At 51.6% G+C, this 21,783-nt stretch overlaps 1 protein-coding gene and 1 long non-coding RNA gene across 13 annotated transcripts in view; one reads left to right on the top strand and one right to left on the bottom strand.

Annotated features, from left to right (window-relative positions):
* Positions 1–8,775, bottom strand: part of ZMYND8 (zinc finger MYND-type containing 8) — a 112,692-nt gene extending 103,917 nt beyond the window's left edge. For 6 of the 12 annotated variants that reach the window (XM_075528655.1, XM_075528648.1, XM_075528658.1 and 3 more), the window contains exons 1-2: positions 8,631–8,774; positions 7,696–7,931 (exon numbers count right to left, since the gene is read on the bottom strand). In XM_075528655.1, coding sequence (XP_075384770.1) covers positions 7,696–7,709 — 14 coding nt within the window. In that variant the 5' untranslated portion in view covers positions 7,710–7,931; positions 8,631–8,774. Of the gene's footprint in view, positions 1–6,400; positions 6,579–7,218; positions 7,242–7,695; positions 7,932–8,630 lie in introns of those variants that run through there. The other 6 variants (XM_075528656.1, XM_075528659.1, XM_075528645.1 and 3 more) reach the window with 4 other exon arrangements.
* LOC142423376 (uncharacterized) lies at positions 5,570–16,485 on the top strand. The gene is made up of 3 exons (XR_012779117.1): positions 5,570–5,707; positions 9,344–9,439; positions 13,610–16,485. It is a non-coding gene; the product is annotated as an uncharacterized LOC142423376 (long non-coding RNA).
* Positions 16,486–21,783: the final 5,298 nt, after the last annotated feature.

Below are 21,783 nucleotides of genomic sequence, written 5' to 3'. Positions count from 1 at the left end.
ACCAATCGCCGCAGAAACAGCTTTCCAGTTGTCGCCAACGGTTTTCCTGGAAGCAAGCAGCCTGCTGAATTTAGACGCGCCCCTCACACGAAATAATATGTCGGGATGCTGAAGGGGCAAGGTGAAGAGGGCAAACGTCCGCTATTAAGAAATATGCGCCCCCACCCCCTGGCACACACACACACAGGCTGGTCCATCTGGATGCCCACACTGGTCTCTAGTTTGGGGTGAGAGGAAAGGGCCCGACAGGCAGGCAGTCCTCTGCTATGGGGAGATGGTGACCTTTCATCTCCCCAGCTCCTGGAAGGCAGTTTGCCTCTCCAGCAAGAAACCAGTATGTGAAACCTTAACCATCTGGCAACCCATCCGGATGGATTTTGAGATGGGGGGTGGGGGGAAGCGCAAGGCTAACTTGTGCGCTAACCAGAAGAGAAGGACCTGCCCCTCATGCCCCCGTGATAGGGTGTCTGCAGAGGTGATTAGAATTGAAGGTGCATGCATTCCAGGTCTCCTCGAACTTTGTGGAGCCCCCTGGAAGCGCGCCCCCACCCCCCCTTATTGATCACAAAGGAGGGCTGCATTCAGGAGAAGAATTTGGCGGGTAAGCGCCGGGAGAAGCAGAATATTTCAGGGCGGAATGCTGCTGAGAGACTAAGGACATGCAAACTAGGTGTGGGGGTGGCCATTTGCTACCCAGGGGAGGATAATCAATTCTGGAGCCAGACACCAGAGGGAGAAAAGTTAAGCTGTTTTATCTTTCCAAGTAGTACAAGTGGGCGCCATAATCACCTAACTTCAGGGAGAGTACTACCAGCTTCCGCCAAGGACTTCAAGCAGAACCGTTTCAGAAAGCCATCTTTTTCACAGATCAACAAGCCATCTTTTCCAGCACATGGCGTGTGTGCGCGCACACGCACACGGGCACACACACAAATAACTTGGCTTCAACTAAAGGAAATTGCAGTTTCTGTCCATTAAAAGGAGGGGGCGAGGGGGGGGGCAGAGAAAAACTACCTTTACAAAAGCAGAGCAGAATGCAAAATTAGTCATTTTGCATAAACCACATCTAAAGGGACTTCCTTTTTCTACTCCTCTGATCTCTCTGGGTTTTGGGGTGTTGTTTTTTTGGGGGCTCCGTGTTAAGTTGCAGAATGTTACTGGGGGAGGGGTGGGGTAGACGATGAATATTTTATCAAAAGTGGTATAAGACACGATTTGTACTTGTCTGAATGCCACCTAGACTTTGGTACAATGCTATGAAGAACTGCTCAGTCATTTGGAGGTAAAAACAGGAATTGTTAAAAACCAAAGGCAGAGACATCTAGAAAAAATCCTTGAAACTCCTGCCGTGGACACATTAAAATCCCCCCAGACAGCATCTTCCCTTCCATATCTGCCCAGCCTCCAGTAGTCCGGATGATTTAAAATAAAACATAATAGCAACAAGCCCTTGTTTCAAACTGACATTACTATCCCTTCCCCACCACCCCCCTCCCCCGTAATTAGGTCTGCTGGGGGAGACTGGGGACCCCCAAGGGAAGGATGGAGTTCAAGGAAAACCAAACAAGAGCCTCTCATCCCAACAGGAAAATGCGGCATCAACTAGTTGTCTGCAGCCCCCAACCCCTGCACCACACCACTACCTCTTGCACTTAAATTTCCCCAAAGAACTTGCCTACAGATTTGCGAACTGTACACGCTGCAGGTAATTTCAGAGTAGTAACATCAACCCAACAATCCAGCCCATCTAGTCCCAAAAAGATTCCAAGATTTCTTGCCCTCTCCTTGCCAGGGCAAGGAAACACTTGCTTTGCTTCGCAAGCTGCCTGCACTGAAAAAAAAAAAAAGCAATTAAAAGTTGCCAATGAACCCCTCCAGGATGTCCCCAATCTTGCGATTATTAATTCTGAGGACTCAAAGCAGGGCCGGAATTCCCAGGAATCCCATATCCCCTTAATACTTCCAGGAGAGAGGAGAGAGAACAAGAGAAAGCATCTAGTTTTGACAGCAAAATACCTAGACAATGCCCAGAAATGTCTTTTCTCCAAGAGCCCCTGCTCCCTTGACTTTTAACCCCAACTAGCCAACCCCTCTCGCACACATAACCAGCGTTCACAGGACCCTCTCCTGGTGATGAGCATTCCCACACGGCAATCCAACAACCATGCATCCTTCCAGGGGACTTTTGCTTCTGGCTTTCACTTCCATTCCAGAATACAAACTGGTCCAGGCTGTTAAGAAACCTTGATCCCCAAGACACAGCATCTTCCTCTTCCAGATCACAAAACCATGAACATTCAAAAATCAAGATTTTTTTTTAAAAAGCATTATTTTAAGCCATGCTTCCCTAAATCTGCAATTAATGTTTTTTTTTAAAACGGGGAGGGGAGGAGGGAATGGCTAGAAGGACAGCTTGATGTAAGCACTCACCTAAAACAGGCAGTCATCGGGACCTAAGCCATCTATGCAGCATTCTTAAAATGGCGTCTGGCAGCACTGCCTCATTCCTGTGTTGAAGCTAAAATGGTAGCAGTTTGTTCAATGGCTGTGGCTGTGGTCTCAGCAGCCCTGCTAGTTTCAAAGCCACCTTCCGATAGATCAGAACTAGGGGAAGCGCACCCGAAGGACACCATCCAAACGTTTAGAGGCTTTGGTGGGGCACACACACGCACACACTCTGCTCTCTCTCTCTCTCTCTCTCTGCAATGACAGGGAGTTTGTGAAGTCACAGGTTCCTAAGAAAAGTCCCTTCCCTTCGAGATCCTAGGTCTTCCATGGGTGGCTCGGTGATGGGGGCACGCTCGCCCTGAAACAGGTGGGTGGAAGGTTAGGAGCGATGCGGGCCCCCTTGGCAGAACAGGCAGACAGACAGGCAGACACTCCCTCAACACCAAGATGTTATGGAAGCGCACGCTGCAGAGCGGGGCAGGAAGCCCAGTTCCCCTTCTGGGGACATGAGAAACCAGCTTGACGTCCACCCCCCCAAAAGTGCTGCAAGGGCAGCAGGCACCCCAAAAGCCAAGGGCTGCCCCGGGTCTGAGGCCAAACGAAAATAAAAAGGCTTGTGTACACGGCTGTCACCGGCCACCAAACAACCAGCCCTCCCAAGCTGCCTGTCTGAGGACTTCAAGGAAAGGACAAGCTGGTCTGCATAGGAGACACCCAAGGGAGACGTGCCAGTAACCAAATGCACTGGATACTCACAAATGAAATTTCTGTCCACCCCTAACAGGGCCCTGAGAATGAACCGGGTGGGGGTGGGGTGGTGTTTGCAAAACCCACTTTCAGGGGCTGAGAAACGCTAAGAGCCTATGTGGATAATGTCATTTACTGTCACCAGTCTTGGCCTCGGGACTTCTGTGGGTAGATTGGGGAGTTTCAAGGTGACTGCTTTTTAGCTCCAGGGGAGAAAGGAGGGCAGGGTGCCCAGGGCTGTGCCCAAGACAGGATGAGATGCTGGCATGGCGCCGGCCGGTAGGTAGGTAATCTTGATGGGGACAGACAGCCTGGCAGCGTGGTTAGCAGCAGAAGCTGCCATGGCTCCAGCCAGCTTGTTTGTCTGGGAGGAGAGAGGAGGGGGGCGGGGAGCAGGGCAATGGCAGCCTTAGCAACGTGGAGCCCAGGGTGATTCCTTCGATGGTGCTGTTTTAAGGGCAACCAAGGGGATTGGATTCTAAGCATATTCTCTTAATTCCATCTCCACTGGGAAGGCCAAAAGTGCCTGTGTGTGTGTGTGTGTGTGTGTGTCTCTGTCTCTCTCTCTTTCCCCCAGGGTCAACCAGAGGCAAAACTAAATCCAGGGTTCTAGTACTGACAAACGGCTGCTCCCTGTCAAGGAAGAAGGGGAAAGCAGTGGAGGAAACAAAGAGATCACCCATTTGAAGTGGTTGGACTTTTAAAGTCTACCTCTGCCTTCCTCTGGGTTACTGTGACCCTGCTTTTTCAAAAGTGACTCATTGCCGCTGCCACCACCCTCCATCCATGGCTCCACTATTCTCCAGGGGTAAAAGGGTGGGGGGGGGGGGTTGTTTCAAAGAAAGGGTTACAAAAGGGGGTGGGGGACAGCTATTATTTCATCTCTACTTTATAATCCAAGAGGCTTCATTGTTTCTTTCTTTCTGGCTCAAATCTTTGAACTATTAATTATAAAAGTAACTGGACTTGGCTCTACTTACTAGAGTCTAGTAGGCGGTGCTCATGCTCAGCAATTAGGAGAAACTCAGCAAAGTTTACTGGGTGATTATGTATAATTAATTCCTAGTAACAGACTGAATGCTGACCATTTTCTGGAGTTAATCAGAGCAGTTGCTGCCCCTCATTCTCTCCCCCCCCCCCACGGTAACCTCATTTTATTCCCCGAGGCAGAAAATGAATCAATCCACCCTGGAGGGTCTTGGGGGTGGAGAGGGCAAAGCTCCAGTGTGCCCCTGTGTCCCTTGGAGCTGTGGGACTGGAGGGAGAAAGAAGGGGGGAAATAGCTCACTGCCACTGAGTCAATGCTGACTCATAGCGACCCTGTAAGACAGGGTAGGACGCCCCCCCCTCCCGTGGGTGTCTGAGACGAACTCTTCCAGGGAGAAGAAAACATCTTTCTCTAGCAAACAAACAAGAGGTCCCTAATCTGTTCCTCCAGCTGCAATTTTCAAAGGTGGCCTTGATGTTAGAGAGGGAGGGAGGGAGGGGGAGGCGCCCTAGGGCTGTGGGGGGGGACTTCCCTTGGGAGGACTGCTGTTCCTCTGTTTTTCCTACAAGGATCGGAGATGGTAGAAATTTCCAGAAGGCCCGTGCTCGGTTGAGGACGGCCCGTAATTGTCAATCTTTAACCTTTCCTCCAAGTCCATTGGCTGGAAAGCTGGAGAGAGAAACCCCATTGGCCTGTTCCAGGAGTCAGCACTGCTGTCTCTACCTAGCCAGCTGCAATGCAGACGTTTACAACCCCCTGCCCTCCCCCCTCACATTCCCCCACCCCCATTTAGTGCAAAGGGAAAACAATGCTACTTTGAAGGCAATTAACTTTTTCTTTTTTTTTTTTTAAAGACTTCTGCTTCTCCGTAGCCTGTCTGGGAGAAGTGTCCAGCTTGGTCCAGGGCTGGCAACCTGCTCCTGGAACTGCCCGTTGGAAAACAGATCTGAGTTTTCCAAACCTGTGGAAGCCATTTTCCTGCGAGGTTTTGGAGGACAAATGTCTTGCCCTCAAGTTTCCTTTCAGCCCAACAAACAGTATTATGCAAACATGGTAGGCACCGACCCAGGAGTCTTGTGATTAGATACTGCTTCTCGGAGCTGAAAGAACCTGGATATATAATTTTCACTTAACAGCAAGGAGATAAGAACAAAGAAAAGAGCTAAGTGTCTCAACTGACTTGGGGAGCAAGTGGGGAGCAGCCCCACTATTTAAATTTCAAGGCTTTAATGTCTTTTAACTGCCTGCACTTTTACTTCAAGAAGCTGGCCTGCCTCACACAAGGCTTTCCCGGACTTGGAATTGTAATTGCATGAGCCTGCCTTCCATCTGATGCAAAGGTGGGGGGGGGGGTGTGGGGGGGCGGGGCTCGACATTCATTTAAAAGAAAGTTTTCTTTAAAAAGATGATAAATGATGAAAGTTGGCAACGCGGCAACTGCAGACTCCCAGCATCTGCGGTCACACTGGACTGCTCCCCAAGCTAGAAATGGATGGAACGGAACTTCCAGGGACAATTCTAAAGGTACCACTCCACAAGACTCCACTTTTCCCCTGCTGAGGTCTGGCTACAGCATTACGCAGACCAGGGGGGATGTCCGAAGTTAGAAATCAGAAGCACAGCCAAGAGTGCTTGGGGAAAAGAGGCCAGAGTCTGTTGGCGAGGCCCTGAAACAAACCAAGTTGGGTGGTGGGTGGGATCTTGGTACCACCCAGAAGTATCCTGACCACTTAAGTACTGACCCATCCACTCCTACCCCCTTCCCCCATGTACGCACCGGCACCCCCCACCAGCTCCTGCCCCACCAATGTTTAAGGCTATGTTCCTCTATGAACAAACACATTACATTTCACACGACATCAGCTACCCAGAGTTCTCATATCCAAACAAACCCAATTTAAGGTCTAGAATCAAGTCACAATGAACTGAATATATCTCCTCTGCCTAAGGGTACACAGCAAGTGTAATCTTCAATCCTAGCTGTAGATGGGGGGTGGGGGAGGAGAACGGGGCTGTGGATTCAGTCACCTAAAATCAAGACACTATAAAAAGCCCTGGTTACTTTGTTCCTAGAAATAAAGCCCCCAACTGCTTTATTTCCAGAGATTCTCTCCCCTCCCTGCCACCCCCATTGCAAGCAGAGCCCACCCACCCCCCTCCTGTTCCCCCAAACACTCTACAGACATGGCCACAGAGGAAATGTATTGCTTTACTTACCCACCAACTACTCAAGCAACCGTCTCATTTTTCCACAGTTAGGAAGAGAGAACAGGCTGGCAGATTTGGGACTTGATCAGAAAGGAAATTTTTTTAAAACACAGTTACATGGTATTATCCAACACATGCAAGGCACAGCAGCACATAACCCACAACCCACTGCTACCAGAGCCACAGACGGGCCTCTCGTCCCTCTGCACTCTTCCACAGGGGTGGGTGATGGTGCGGATGTGCAAAAGAGGGGGAGGAAAACAAGGCTAAAAGACACATTAGTGCATTGAAATCCATGCAAGAGTCGACTAGCCAAGGGGGAGGGGGGCCTCGCAAAAAGAAGAGCCCCCCCCACCCCCCCAGATGGAAGGCAGGAGAGGTTATCCAACACCCCTCCTCCACCTCCTCCCTCCCCCACCCCCATCCCCATCCCTACTCCCAAAACTTCCTCTAACGCCTAAACAACACTTTTAAGAAACAGTTGCTGGCTGGAGGCTGGCTTGCAGACCACGCTGAATTAACCTAAGGCAGGAAGGAGAGAAGGTGAGGAAGAGAGAGAGCAGAGACTGAAACTAAGTAGTTTCCAGGGCAGCAGCCGTGAATAAAAAGAACACAGCCCCAGAGTGCAGGCACCTCCACCCACCTAGGCCCCAGCAGCTCCCTTCTCGCCTTAGCATGCTCCTGCTGAAGGCTTGCTTCGCTCCAAAACGCCCAGCCTGCTTGTCAGAACTCAGCCAAGCCTTCCCAGAACCTCTTTGGAGAGGTGGCCTGGCCTGGCCTTGCTGCCTGCCATGAGCTCTCCTTGGAGAGAAGCCTGCTTTGCTTACCTTCCATGTTCTTCCCCCAGCAGGCATGTGACACAAGAGACAATAGTGCAGGGAAAGAAACTGGTCAGAGAGAGAAAGAGAGGAGAAAGGGGGAGGGGGTGGAGAAAAATAAATAAAATAAAGCTGGGTTGGGGTCTGGGTTTTTTTTTTTGCATACCAGGGTCTAGCTTCAAAATATGCCCCCCCACCTCCACTCACCAGCACCCCCACCCAAACACCTTGCCCTAATGAAGGGAAAGGGACCCCAGGCCCTCGACAGTTTGCAAACATCTAGCAATGGCTAATGGCTACTGAAGCCATGTGACCCAAGACAGCAAAAAAAAAATTTTTTTTCTCTCTCTAAACAGTTCCAAGTTAACCTAAGTGCTCAGGGGGGGAGGTGGCACAGCCAGCCACAGAGAAAATCACACTGCTCGCCCACAATTCGGATGTCTCAGAGGGAGGGGGGGGAAAAGATGGTTAAAAAGTCGAGCTTACCTCTGTGGATGCATTGTTAACACTGTGTAATGTCAATACTTATAAAACATGGAGGACAGGCTCCTAGTTCTCACACAGAAAAAGGGTTTGGCACTTCGGCTTGATGATCTGGCGGCCTAATAAAAGCTCATCCCCGATTGGCTGTCCCGGCGAATCGGAGTGTAAAGCCGCGCGCGATTGGCTGAAACACTTCCTGAGCGATTATCTTTGTGAGGCTCTGGTGAGCAAGAGCCATCCTGCGCATAGAAAAAGACAGGCTAAGCTAGGCCTTTTGAAGCAAGCAAAACTTGGGAAAGGGGCCCCCAGATGCACTTCCCTCACACCCTGGCTAGCCAGCCCAGCGCGGGCAAACCTGTGCAGCCAGCCTGACCTGCTCCAGGCCCCCAGGCCACTGGAAAGAGAGGTTTTGGGGGTGAACTGACCGGCTGGCTCTCACCTACCCCCACAGAAACGGCCCATTTCTGGGAGGCAGGCTGGCCCTTTTCTAGAACAATCCAGCAGGGCTGTTCTTCAAGTGGTGGGGGGAGTGAAAACCGAGGGGGGGTCCCAGGAAACCAGCCAGGAAGGCAAGAAAACAGGGCTTGAGCAGGCCTGTGTGCTGAGTGCATCCAACAGGCAAAACGCCCCCCAACCTCCCTCTCCCTCCCCCACAACACAATTCCAAAGCCAGGGCGGCTGCTCAGGGGGAAGAGGCTTCTGCTGCCCGGAGCAGGAGGAGGAGAGAGAGGAGGGTGGTCAAGTTTGCAAAGTCATTGTCAGATGGCTGCCCGGAAAAGCAGGCCGGAGGGCCATTTTCCCAGCCAGAGGCGAGCTCCCAGCTCGCCCCCTCAGTCAGCACACTGCACAGGAAAACCAAAATGGGTTCCTGCCTCCCTGCCAAGATGCCAGGGAGTGGGAGTGGGGGCGGGGGGTGGGGGCTCGCTGCGTCCTCTTACCCTATGGGAAGCCCAAGGGCTCCCAGCAGGCCACATGCCCGGACTACCAACTTCCCTTCCCGAGCGGCCCCTGCCCCCCACCGCTGAGGCCTGCTAAACCTGTCAGTTAGACAAAAAATCTTGACTTCCGTATTAGTCGGCGATGCCTTCAGCTTCCTGCCTATTAACCCTCGCAGACTCCCGGCCTGGCTGGGAACAACTAGGCCCTGCAATAGCCCAGAGGGCCTGTGGAAAAATACCAGCTGCAGGCTCTCCCGGCAGATGCAGAGAGAGAGAGAGAGAGAGAGAGAGAGAGAGAGAGTGGCTGTCTCTCGCCTTTGCTTCCCAAGGAGGCGTGGACCTTCTGAATCCAGGGCACAGGCAAACGCCTCTGGGGCTGGGCAGCCATTTAAATCCAGAGGGAGAAAGAGAGATGTCAAACTCTCGGGGAGGGAACAAGAAAGCCCATTCTGTGTCAGGCCTACACTCTCAGGTTCGCCCTGCCTAGCACAATCACCCCTGTATGTATGTTCCCAGGGAGCAGGGGCCCTGGGTGGGCAGCCAAATCCCAGGAGCTTTAAAGGATCCTTGCTTCCATTGAGTGCCACGGACAACGGCTTCTTTCGGGCCCCTCAGGAGACGGAACCGCTGGGTCGTACTCAGCCCCATGCTTGGCACTCCCCACCCCCAATCTCTGGCACTGTTCCCCAGTAAAATATTAACTCCCTTTTCAGAGCTGCTGCTGATACTACAGAATGAGAAGGTCTTTTTCGGGTTTCTTCCCCGCAAGCTGACTGTGGAAATGTGGAAACGTCGGTCTGCACCTTGAGGTAGAAAAAGGCAAATCCAAAGGATTTGTAAAATGCCCCCCCTTGCTTGCTTGCTCCTTCCTCTTTGGGTTTTTGTTTTCTTTCTTTCTTTAAAAAAAAAAAATCGACAAGGTGCTTAACTAACAAGATTTAAAACAAAAAAACAGGAAGCTAAAACAAGAGGTGACTGCAGCCATATGGACAGAGGTTAAAAACTACGGAGCAAGAAAAGTCTCTTCTCCCCCCCCCCCCCCCAAGATGGGCACTCTGTGGGCTCCCTTGCCCCTCACACCATCCTCACGAAGGGAAGGGAAGGGTGCTTGGCTTGCTCTCCCTGCCCTCACCCCCCACATGGACAACAGATGTGCCTTCAGCCTAAATTCCTGACGGCTTCGGACCTTACAGGTGCCCTGATGGTACAGTAGGTTAAGCATCGGGCTGCTAAGCCCGAAGGTCGGTGGTTTGAATCCCATCAGCCACTCCACGGAAACTAAGATGAAAGCGGTCTGCTTATACCAAGCAGGCTTAGGGACACTCAGGGAATTCGAAACGCGGCCAGCATGGGCAGGAAACCAGACTTTGTGAAAAGGGCAGGGTGTGTTCTGTTTCAGGCTGCCTCGGAGACCAAGATGCAAAACGGACAAGTCCACCACCCCAACCGACCCCACTCCCACCGTGACACAGGTCCAGGTCTGCAGACAACAGCCTGGGCCTCACCAGAAGGGAAGAAGCTTGCTCTTTCTGGGGAGGTGGATCACACTGGGGGGGGGGGGGCCTACAGCGGGCTGAGAGGCGGAGGCCACAGTGTTGTGCGCTCTTTCTCTCTCTCTCTCTCTCTCTCTCTCTCTCTCTCTCTCAGCTCTCCCAGATGGGAGGCTGGTACTCTCTGAGGTGCTGCTTTTAGGTGGAACAAACAGGGCTGTGTGAGCATGGAGGCTCTCAAGTGCACCCCAGCACCAATGGGGAAGTAAAATGTACCCCGTGCGGGTGGATTTTACCCAGGGACAGGGTGGGGGGTGTTAAAGCTGGTTGCATAAGCTTTGGCTGCTGCATCCTCCACCCCCACCCCCCACCCCCACTCCCTCTGATCACTTGAAATGTTTTCTGGGGCAAAGAGCAGGAAGCTGCTGGCTGATTCTGGCAGCCCTGCTCTGTTTGAGGAATGCAGCTGGCATTCAGGCAGGTCTGAGGTTATCTGGGAAATGGCAGTTTGGCAGGGCCCTAAAACAAAGGTAGAGGACAGATGGGATTCTGGGAGGGGCACAGGATTGTAAAGGCAGTGGGGGAGGGGGAGGGGAGGGTCTACCAAGGACCAGGCTTGGGGGCTCAAGGAATGTAGCTGATAGGGAGGCAAACGAATGAAAGGACACCCCAAATTTGAAGCCGCCAAAGACAGGTGGCCGTCTTCATCCCCAGCAGCTCCTCCGGGCCTGTTCAAAAGCAGGGCTTACCCAGACTGGCTCACGGCAGCCATGAACAGGGGACCACTGTCCCTGAGAAACTCGCTCCAGAGAAATGAGCTGGTGCGTGTTCCCAAGGTCACACTCAGACGCCCCTTGCCCCCCACCCACTCTGTGCCTCCCCCTGCTGCCGTCGCACACTCCTGAAGAAACACGAGGTCCGCGCCAGGATTGCAAAAATAGGCAAAGCCCCGTGCGGCGGGGCTGTTTCGCACATGTTTGAAGAGCTGAACAGTAGAGCTGGAAAAACACCTTTCCCCAGCCTGCTTCCAAGCCCATCATTACAGCCCGAGGTCCGGGGAGAGAGCTCCCTCGGGAGCCCGAGGAGACGGGAGGGAAACACTGCCATCGCTAAAATTAGGCCTTGGCGTTCTCTAGCTGTTTCTCAAGACCAAGGTTTTTCTCCCACCCCCACCCCGGGTGTGTGCATTTTGGAACATAGGGAGACATTTTTGACTGTCATAACTTGGGGGAAGGGAAGGGCTGCCTGTCAACATCTCTCAGGCAGGGACCAGGGCTGAGGCTTCATTGAACAATGCCTAGGACGCGGCCCTCACACCCCCTAACAGAGAATTATCCAGCCCCCACTGCCAGCCGGGCATGAAAGGGAGGGGCCAAAATCCAGCCATCAGGCCTCTGGATAGAAAGACCAGCGGCACAGGCCTAAACAAGCAGGTTTCGTGGTGATATTAATAAGCAATGAGCTAATAAAAATAGATTAAACCGTGTCTCTCTTAATATTCCCAAGAGACACAGGAATCTGGGGAGAGAGGAGGGCTGCAGGAAGCCAGTGTCATGGTGATAAGCTGGTCTCTCAGGAGGGGAAGCACTGGCCCCGGCTCCTGGCTCCCGGGGCCCAGCGCCCTTCCCCAGGCACCGACCTCGCAGAGGTCCGGCCTCACAGAAGTGGCGTGGTTCTCGGGTCCGCTGGCCTACAGCCAGGGGACCAGCAGCAGAAGGGGCCTCTTGCAAGCTGTATTCAGAGATAGGCTGTTCGCTTACTATGAAAAGAAGCCTGCTGGGAGTTATCGGCCTCTGTCCGTTAGGTGCCGTGACAGGGCACAAGCAGGGAAGCGCTTTCAGTCTTTCAAGGTTTTTTGTTGTTTTTTGGGGGGGCTTGTTTTTCAGTATCTTATTTTATTGTGTTCCTTTTTGGACAACTGGAACCCAAGCCAGCTCACACACAGTCACAGAGCTTGGCGGTGTCACATAAGGAAAGGGCTCCATGCTAGAGGTGCGCCCTCACTGCCACTGAGTCAATTCTGACTCATCTCAACCCTACAGGGAAGGGTGGGAGTGACACTGTATATTTCCGAGGCTGTAACTCTCGGGGAGTAGAAAGCCTCTTCTGTCTCCTGAGGACCAGCTGGTAGTTTCCAACTTCTGACCTTGTCGGTAACAGCTCAGCATCTGACCCACTACCCCACCAGGGATCCTCGCTGGGAAAGTGCATTATTTAAGGAATTATTTAATGAATTATTTAATGTGACTCCTCTAGCCAAAGTCTCTGGAACTCCCACCAAATGGCCTTTTTCAGGCATGGGTCGTTGTGCTTGCTATCCTGCTGTGTGTGTGAGTACTTGGACAAGGAGGGAGGACTCTCACTCAGAACCAGTAAGAGCCAGGAAGGGACTGCTTCCTCTGGACCCCCAGATCCCTGCACAGTGAGCCTTGATCCGGAAAGCAACTATAACATCAAAGCAGCCACAGAGCAGCAGCAGCACAGGGTTCAGAGCAAATAAAGCTGAGTGTTTGGGGGCAGGAAACTGGCTTGTGGAGTAGGGTGCCTCTGGGCACTTAATTGGGTGAAGTGGGTTTGATGACCCGTGAGGCTGGAGCTGAGTGTGTCTTTGCGTTGAGACTCAGGGTGGAGTGGCATGCCCTTTTATTACCAGCCTTTTATTAGCAGCCCAAAAAGAGCTTTTGTAACATGTACTGACTGTACAACTCTGTCCTGACCATTTCCACCAGGATTGTAACCTGCAAACCCCATCCTTAATAAACCCCATCATCATGAGCATTGTCAGTGAGTTCTGTGTGGCTCGCCATGGAGTCCATGCCAACTCATAGCAACCCAACAGGGTAGGGGTAGAGCTGCCCTGTGCATTTCCGAGACTGTAACTCTTCACAGCAGTAGAAAAACCTCTCTCTCTCTCTCTCTCTCTCTCTCTCTCTCTCTCTCTCTCTCTCTCTCTCTCTCTCTCTGAGTGGATGGTGGTTTCAAACTGCTGACCTTGCTGTTTGCCTCGCAATATAGCACCACTAGGCCACCAGGAACCCAGGCTATAAAGATTACAGGCGAGAAACACGCTGGGGCAGTTCTCCTCTGCCCTGCAGGGTGGCTGTGAATCAGAATGGGCCCCCCAGCAATGCAGTGGGTTTGCTTGGGGCTAAGGGTTGGGCTGCTAGCCACAAGGTCAGTGGCTTGAACCTCCTGTAAAGATTTGCAGTCTCGGACACCCTGTGGAACCGGTCTACTCTGTGCTAAAGAGGGGCGGTGAGTCAGATTGCCTGGATGGCAGTGGGCGGGTACCATTGGGTAAACAGCGGGTGAGGAAACGTGAAAACCAAAAGGGCTGGTGGAAAGGGCAGGGGGTAGGTGGGCAGTGTGAGGCCCAATGGCACATGGTGGCAACATGGTTGGGGGAAGGAGGTGTGAGGGGCACAGGGACCAAAGAGAAAAAAAATGAAGATTTTGGACCTCTTCTTTTTTTATCTTTTTCCTTCCCAGCACTTCCCATGACCAAATTTATTTGCTCTGCGACACCTCCCATGAAGCCAACGTTTCCCAGCCTGAGCAGCTTCGCACTCCTGCCTGGAGACCTGTCTTGGACATCACAACTAGGTGGGGGGGCGTGTAGGAAGGCAGGTGCTACTGACATCTAGTAGGTAGAGGCCAAGGATGCTGCTGACTATCCCATGATGCAGCGGGCAGCTCTCATCACAAAGTCTTCCAAAACGAAATCTGTTGATTTCAACTTACAGCAACCCTACAGGACAGAGCAGAACTGCCCCAGCGGGCTTCCAAGGCTGTAACCCTTACAGAAGCGAAGTGCCTCGTTTTTCTCCCAGAGAACTACTGGTAGACTTGAACTGCTGGCCTTCTAGTTAGCCGAGGAGCACTTAACCACTGTACCATCAGGACTTCTTAACCAAAGGAGCACTCAGATATGCTTCCTGGGCAGGCCCCAAGTGTTAGTGGAGCCAAGGGTAAGAAATCCTATAACCGAACGTGAAGACCTTGTCTGCAGTCTCCACTGGGAGCCTCATACAGAGGCTGGCATGCCCCCCCAGCTGTGACTCACAGAGCTTCCATGTGAAACAGAACGAATGTCCTGCTCCTTGTCCAGGATCAGAGGTTCGCGTGAGCACAGTGCGGTGGCACACGAGGGCCACTTGAGGACCTTCCAGGCCCTGGACTCATCCTCTTCCGACACGAAACAGGTTGCCTTCTAGGTTACAGAAGAGATGCATTCTGGTCTGTAACATGAACTTGTAGGTAAGCCAGACCAGTGGGTTACATGCTGAGCTGCTTAGCTGAAGTTCAGCAGTTCAAAACCACTAGCCACTCCTCGAGAGAAAAACGAGGCTTTCTACTCCTGTAAAGAGTAACGGTCTGAGAAACCCACGAGGGCAGTTCTATGCTGTCCTGTACGGACTCTGTCAGAGCCGGCTCTATGCCCATGAGCTTGCTTTCTTGCGGCTCATTGTTTCCCTTGGTATGTAGAATATTGTACTGTTCTTATACCTATAGAACACCTAAAACACACTTCCGATGCATGAAACATCTGAAACAGAACACTTCAGTGCGTGATAATCATAAGTCATCGTAAAAATAATGACATACCATGCTGAAGCCAATAGTCATTGGAACCTGGCTCGCTGCAAGTGAAGAAGACTTGTGGATTACATCTCAACATGAAACAAAAATCCTCACAACTGGACCGGCTGATTATATCATGATTAGTGGGACAAAAGATTGACACTGTCGAGGATTTCATTTAACTTGGATCCACAATCCACTCATAGAAGCACAGTCAATGAATCAAATGATATATGGCGCCAAGTAAATAAATAAAGGTTGTGTTCCATTAGGTGGATCTGCTGCACAAAACCTCTGTTAGTGTTAAAGAACAGAGATGTCACTTTGAAGACTACAGTGTGCCTGGTCCAAGCTATGGTACCTTTATTCACCTCATCTGCATGGGAACACTGGACAATGGGCCAGAAAGACCAAAGAAGAAGGGATGCCTTTGAATTCTGATGTTGGTGAATATGCCATGGACTACCATTAAAAAAACAAAATAAACAAAAAAACCTATTATTAGGTGGCTGTGATAGGCACATTTACTAGATAAACCAAACTCACTGTCAGAGTCAATGCCGACTCATGGTGAGTGACCCCAGAGGACAGAGTAGAACTGCCCCTGTGGGTTTGAAACTGTCATTCTTTATGAGAGCTGAATGCCCCACCTTACCCCTGGGATGGGCCCCCCTAAGAATGAACAAATCTATGTTGGAACAAGTAAAGCCAGAATGCTCCTTAGAAACATGGAGAGATTTCTCGTGCATTGGGGACATGTTGTCAGGAGAGCCCAGACCGGCAGGACGCCATGCTTGGTACAGTAGAGGGGCAGCGGAAAAAAGGTCCTCAACAAGACGGGGACACAGAGGGGCTGCAACACTCAACAGCTGTGAGGGCGGCCCAGGACCCCGCCAGAGTTGTACCTGGGATCACTCTGAGTTAGAGCCGACCAGATGTTAACTAGCAATATAACAGTAACTGTATACAGTCCTGTGGAGCCCTGGTGGTAATAGTAGTTAAGAGTTGGGCTGTAATCTGCATGGTCAGCAGTTCAAAACCACCAGGAGCTCTGTGGGAGACAGACTGGGCTTTCTATTCCGGTAAAATGGTTACGGCCTCTGAAACTCACAGAGGGTGACTCTGAGTCAGCATTGACTCGATGGCAGTGAGTTGGGTTTTTTTTGGGGGGGGTTGTTTCTACAGTACTGTACTGGAGAGAGACTGGGTATGCATGTACACATAGACATATGGTACTGTAAAAAAAGTAAAACACAAACTGTGATAAGAATTGTATGAGCCCCAATAAATTGTTTTAAAAAAAAAAAGTAAAACACACATACACCAAAAAGAACATTAAAGAAACAGGTCTTAAAAGAGTTTGGATGGAACAAACAAGGAAAAAGGGCTGACTCTCTGTCCCTTGTGTCTTGCATGCAGAAAGGGAATTCAAGAATAACATTATGCTAATTCACCCTCTCTTTGAAATGCATTTTTAAACAATTGAAGACCCCTGCTTGCAACCAATTTTTATCATTCTCACCTTCACTTCTAGAACATGCAGCTTTTAAATCTCTGAAACGACTTTGAGCCCCTGCTTGCACTAAGACTCATAATCACAGACTGGCAATTTTCATATCATCTAGCCAAATTATCCACAGTCTTTCCACGGTGGTAATTAAACCACTGTAGCTTTCACTGGTAACCATCGGTCCCACTTGCGCCTTTAAAATGGTTCCGATCGCTGACCGACTGACAAGCCTAACCCCGCTCCACTGACCAAGGGCGGCTTTATTGTTTCTACTTGTATCTTCAGCCCGGATTGTCTCAGCTGATGCTTCAGCAGCACCTGCCATCAGATGCGTGCTTTGAGGACGTGGTTACAAGGGTAAATAAGCGAGAAAAAATCGCCCTAAATAACAAAGTGACATAAGATGACTTGCACGCGGCTCTCCTTCTAGAGCCCAGGCGCTGCCTGCCGCTGTCACCCATGCGTTGTCATGAGGGCCGCAGGGCAGTGGGTGCACTGCTTATTAAGAACCCTTGTATTGAAATTTTTTTTTAAATGCAATAAACTGTATGTCCATTAAGTACAAATTGTCCATAAATAGGACCTTCTTCACCCCAGGCATTGTTTCTGCTAAGGGTCCGGGTGCTGACCACAAAGCCTGGGGTTCGTTCAGCCCATCAACTCCATGGGAGAAAGTTGAGGCTGTCAGCTCCCGTAAAGAGTGAGCAAGTAGTCAGGAAAGCTGGAATCTCTGAGGACGAGGGAGGCGTCAGGGCTGGAGGGAGGCTTCGGCCCAGCCTGGAAGACTGCCCGAGGAAGACCAAGGATTGCAGCCTTCCCAAAGGATTCCGACTCAAGGTCAAGAAGACCAAACTCCTCACAGCTGGACCAATGAATAGGTGACATCAGAAGAGATGGAGCAAAGGCTGGCTGACTCAAGGATCCCATCTTGCTTGGATCCATAATCAATGCTCACAGAAGTCAAAAGATCAAAGGATGGGTCGCATTGGGTAAATCTGCTGCCTAAGACCACTTCAAAGAAAGTTGAAAAGAAAGGCAATTTCAATCTTCTCAAATGCCAGTGAAAGAGGGAAACATTGACTAAGAGAATGAAGGAGGAAACCCACGCAGCTGAAGCCTGGTTCTGGTGAAGGAAAAGTACCGTGGACTGCCAAAAGAACAAACGGATTTGTCTTGGAAGAAGTAGAACCAGAAAGCTCTTCAGAGGCAAGGATGGCGAAACTTGTTGGACATATTGTCAGGGCAGATCAGACCTGGAAAAGGCTGTCACGCTTGGTAAAGTGGAGGGGCAGCAAAAAAAGAAAAAAGAGAGGCCTCGACAGGATGGATTAACCCCGTGCCTGTCACAATGGGCTCAAGCGTAGGAGCAATCGTGAGGATGGCCCAGGACGGGCAGTGCTTCGTTCCGTTTACATAGCGTCGCTATGGGTTGGAGCGGACTGATCGCACCTAACAAACAAAACCTCTCTTAGTGTCTGTCTCTCTGGAGTTAGACTTGACGCGTGAGAGCGAGCGTTTGGTCTGGAGGTTTAACCTCGGGACTTACAGTATCAACCAGACTCTGTTGTGCCTGGCAGGTTTTATTGGCTAGTTCTCAGAAGTGGATAGAGGGCCTTTCTTCCGTTGGTTGTTCGGCACCAGCAAGTGAGTTCCGACCCATTAGCGACCCTGTTGTCAACAGAAGGAACCACTGCCCAGGTTTGCAGCGTCCTCCCTCGTGTTCCCAAGCTGCAGCCCATTGTTGCAGCCACCCCCCCCTACCCCACCTCACCTCCCTCCCCTCGACTTGACCAAGCGTGAGGTCTCTCTCCAGGGACTGCCTCCGACAGCAGGTCCTATGTACCTGCAGGAGACCAAGTGTCATGGGCCTCGTTTCCAAGCGCACTCTGGCCGTGAGTAGGGCTGCCTTTCTTTCGAATATTCCTCAAGTTTGGAAGGTCTGCGGAAACCCTTGCACCACGGGTGACCCTGCTACTTGAGTTACGTCACTTCCAGCATCAGACCTGTTGAGCCAGTTCGGACACAGAGCAGCCACCGTGTCCAATGCGAGCACGGCTGTCCCCGGCGGAGCGTGCACAGTTGTGATCTTTACAGAAGCGCACGGTCACTCTGTCCTCCTCGGAGCGGCAGTGGACTCGAACTGCCGATCTTTCAGGTTAGCGACCGTGTGCTTCAACCACTGGGCTGCCAGCGCTCCTCTCCAGCATGGCAGCAACACAGAAGCCATCACAGGCTGACAAACCGACAGCCAGGAAGCATGTCGGAGCGGTCAAAGAAACCTCCACGTCCACCGGGCAGCCTGTAGGAGCCTCCTTCCTACCTGGGCTAGTTAGTGTGCACACAGACACACAGGCCAGTCCCCCGAGGCAGCCAGCCAACCTGTTAAACCTCAGTCAGCCCTCGTTCCTCCTCTGCTCAAAACACACCCGGAACTCCCTTCTCACACTAGGTCTCAGTGACAAGAGAAAAACAAGTGCCTAGAGCAGGCGTCCCAGCACAGGTAGCCCTCGCCTCCTGCGTCTCGGCCTTCAGTTCCTTCTACCCGCCTGTGGCTGCCTGCGTTCCAACCTCTGGGACCCCCTATCCCTCTGTCCTGACCACTCACCGTCTCTGCCTCCCTCTTCAGAGCCTTGGAATGTGTCTTCCACTTTGCCACCCTACCCTCTTCTCTCAGTGGTGGTGATGTCGGGGGCCGCCCATCGAGCGGGATCCCACTCACAGCAAGCTGATGTAGGACAGGTGAAAACCCTGCCTGACCCTGCACCATCCTTACACGGTTGTGTGTCAGCCCGTGGTTGCAGTCATTGTGTCCGTCCCGTCCCTGGAAAGCAGTGCTTCTCAACCCGGGGGTCGCCTGATTCATCACAGGAGCAAAACGACAGTGATGAAGTAGCAACGACAGTAATGTTATGGTGGGGGGGGGGGGGGTCACCACCACATGAAGAACTGTCTGAAAGAGTCACAGCACGAGGAAGGTTGGGAACCCCTGCTCCGGGGACTTCGTCTTCTTCACTGACCGCTCTACGAAGCATGATGTCCTTTTCCAGGGGCTAGTACCTCCTGATAACGTGAAATGTTATCCCTCCATAGGATGCGAAATGAGATGTCTCCCTCCTCACTTCTAAGGAGCATTTCGGCTGTACTTCCTCCCACCAAGACTGGCCCCGTTTGCCCAAACCACAACCCCTATGCCGTTTCTGGGCCTAAGCATCCACCTCCTGCCTCCCCTCTGTCTTGGAGCAAGGGTTCCTCACCCAGTCTCAGCATATCCTCCCGCTGCACCTTCTGTCAAAGGCCTTCCCACCCGAACTTTGCTTCTCCCCACCTTCAGCCTTCTTCCTCTGCTCCTCACCCACATCAAGAGGCAGCGCTGTGCAGTGGTTAAGTGTGCGGCTGCCGCCGCCGCCAGATTGGCTGGTTTGAATCCCAGCTGCACACATACCCACCCTGCCCCCCAACCCAGCCATGTGCCCTGGCTCCAGTCCCTTGATCCTCTGCCTTGATTTTCTTGTCTGTACACCGATACTAATACCTATTCGAAGCATTTGACAAATGGGTCCTGGAAAGCACTTACCCACCAAGCTGGTTCAATGCTCGGTCACGCTGTTTTTACTATTTCCCCTCTGTTATGCACTGGGCTGCTAACCTCAAGATCAGCAGTTCGAAACCACCAGCTGGTCCGTGGGAGAAAGAGGAGGCTTTCTTCCCTCAAAAAGAGTTGGAGTCTCAGAAACCCTCAGGGACAGTTCCGCCCTATCTTATAGAGTCATTATGAGTCAGAGTTGACTCGGGGGCAGTGAGTGAGTGAGGGAGCGAGCGAGCGAGCGAGCTACAAAGTTGGGGTTTTTCTATCTTAAGAAGGTATTTTCCGGGTGTTCCCCATTCTATTACCTTCTTTCGCCCATCATCAAAGGAGGGAAATCATCAATACTACCAGCTAACATGCTGCCAGATCTTACACCACGCTAGGTTCTAGTCTAAGCAATCCACACCAACTCCTTGAATTTCACTCCTGTAAGAAGTAGGCTCTGTTATAATCATATACCCATTTCATGGTTGAAGAAATGGAGGTAGGAACAATTACTGACTATTCCTCTGCCCCACCACCTACCCATCCTTGCAATGAGGTCAGTGAACTGCTTACTCAGAAGTCATCAGGGCCAGTAGGAAAAGTCTGGCTAGATAAATCTGGCCCTGTAGTGCAGTGGAATAGTATGCAGCCGTGAAAAAGAAGGCAGCCACTCTGGTGCCCAGCTTAGAGCCAATGAGACCGTATGTGTTAAATGGTACCATTTGTGGTTTTGGCGGGCATGGGGGATGGGGTTCTGATTTAAGTATCTGCGAACAAGGACTGCCTCTCAGGGGTACTGATGGGGTGGCTTAGGAGGCAGAGGTGGGAAGGAGACTTTCCCCTATTACCCTCTTCTATATCTTCAGAATTTCAACCATTCAAAAAAAATCACCTTTCCAAAAATAAATGTAATATTGGAAAGAGAATTGTGGCAGTTTGGGAAAGGGGCACAAGACCCCACATTTTTGTCTGTGCCCTTCATGGGCTTTGCACTACCTTGCCAGTAGCAAAATAAAGGTACCCCAAATGCTCCTAGTCCACAAAACATTCAGCATCCCCCAGAATGCTATTGATTGTCACCCAGAACCTACTGGCCAGTTTGGCCAGTGGTCTGCCTCCATTTTTGTAAATTCCTTTGATATGCTGTGTGTGGTACTGTCCGTCCAATTCTCCTTTGAGTCCTTTGAAGTAGCTTCCCTTCCCCCCCTCCCCCCCCCTCTCCCCCCCTCTCCCTTGTTAATACTAAGCTAAGTAAAAGCCCTGAGGCTGTTGGGTTTAGATCCTAGGCACCTTCTCCAAAGAAGATGTTCTTGAAAGTCAACCTTGATCTCAGAATCAGCCTTAACAGGGTGTTCCAGGTTCCTCCTGCCCATGACCTCTGGGGTTAACCTCTGCTTTCCAACACAGCTGACGTTTCCTTATCACTGATCAGCCCACCCAGGCAACCTGGTGACGCTGCAAGTTAGGCATTGGTTTGGTAACTGCAAGGCTGGTAGTTCAAAGTTGGTTTAGTGTGGTTTTTTGCGCTGTGCCCACCAGCTCTGACAGGTCCTGGCTTCACGCCTCCCCCGGGCACGGAGTGACCCTCCTCCTGAGAGCACACGGGTGGGCTCTGGAACTGTTGGGGGGGGTTCCCATTGCAAGTTTCCTCCGTTAACTGCCCATTGCAATGTAGTCACTGTTTTAGTGCCTCACCTGCCCCTAGAATAGGGACTGCAGTCCCTACCCTTGGGTGATTAGGGGGTGATTGAACACAGACGCAGAGCAAATGCTCAGGGAAGGGATTCCTCCCATCCTTAAAACCTTTTCCTGCAAGGTTCTCGCCCCGTGCAGCAGCATGTTCTCGAGCTAAATAACCCAGGTTCAGCTTCAGCCAATTCCTCCAACCGACAGGCAGGACTTTTCTCCTTGTTGCGGGCCCAGGCCCAGAACCAGACCGTCCGCACACGCGTACAGAACGCCGCCCGGTGCCACACGCCCTGCCTTTATTCCTCCCCCTTC

This window comes from Tenrec ecaudatus, chromosome 12 (genome assembly GCF_050624435.1).
Source record: "Tenrec ecaudatus isolate mTenEca1 chromosome 12, mTenEca1.hap1, whole genome shotgun sequence".
Lineage (NCBI taxonomy): Eukaryota > Metazoa > Chordata > Mammalia > Afrosoricida > Tenrecidae > Tenrec > Tenrec ecaudatus.
Note: the sequence above shows the minus strand (reverse complement) of the source record. Positions and strands in the feature narration are given on the sequence as shown.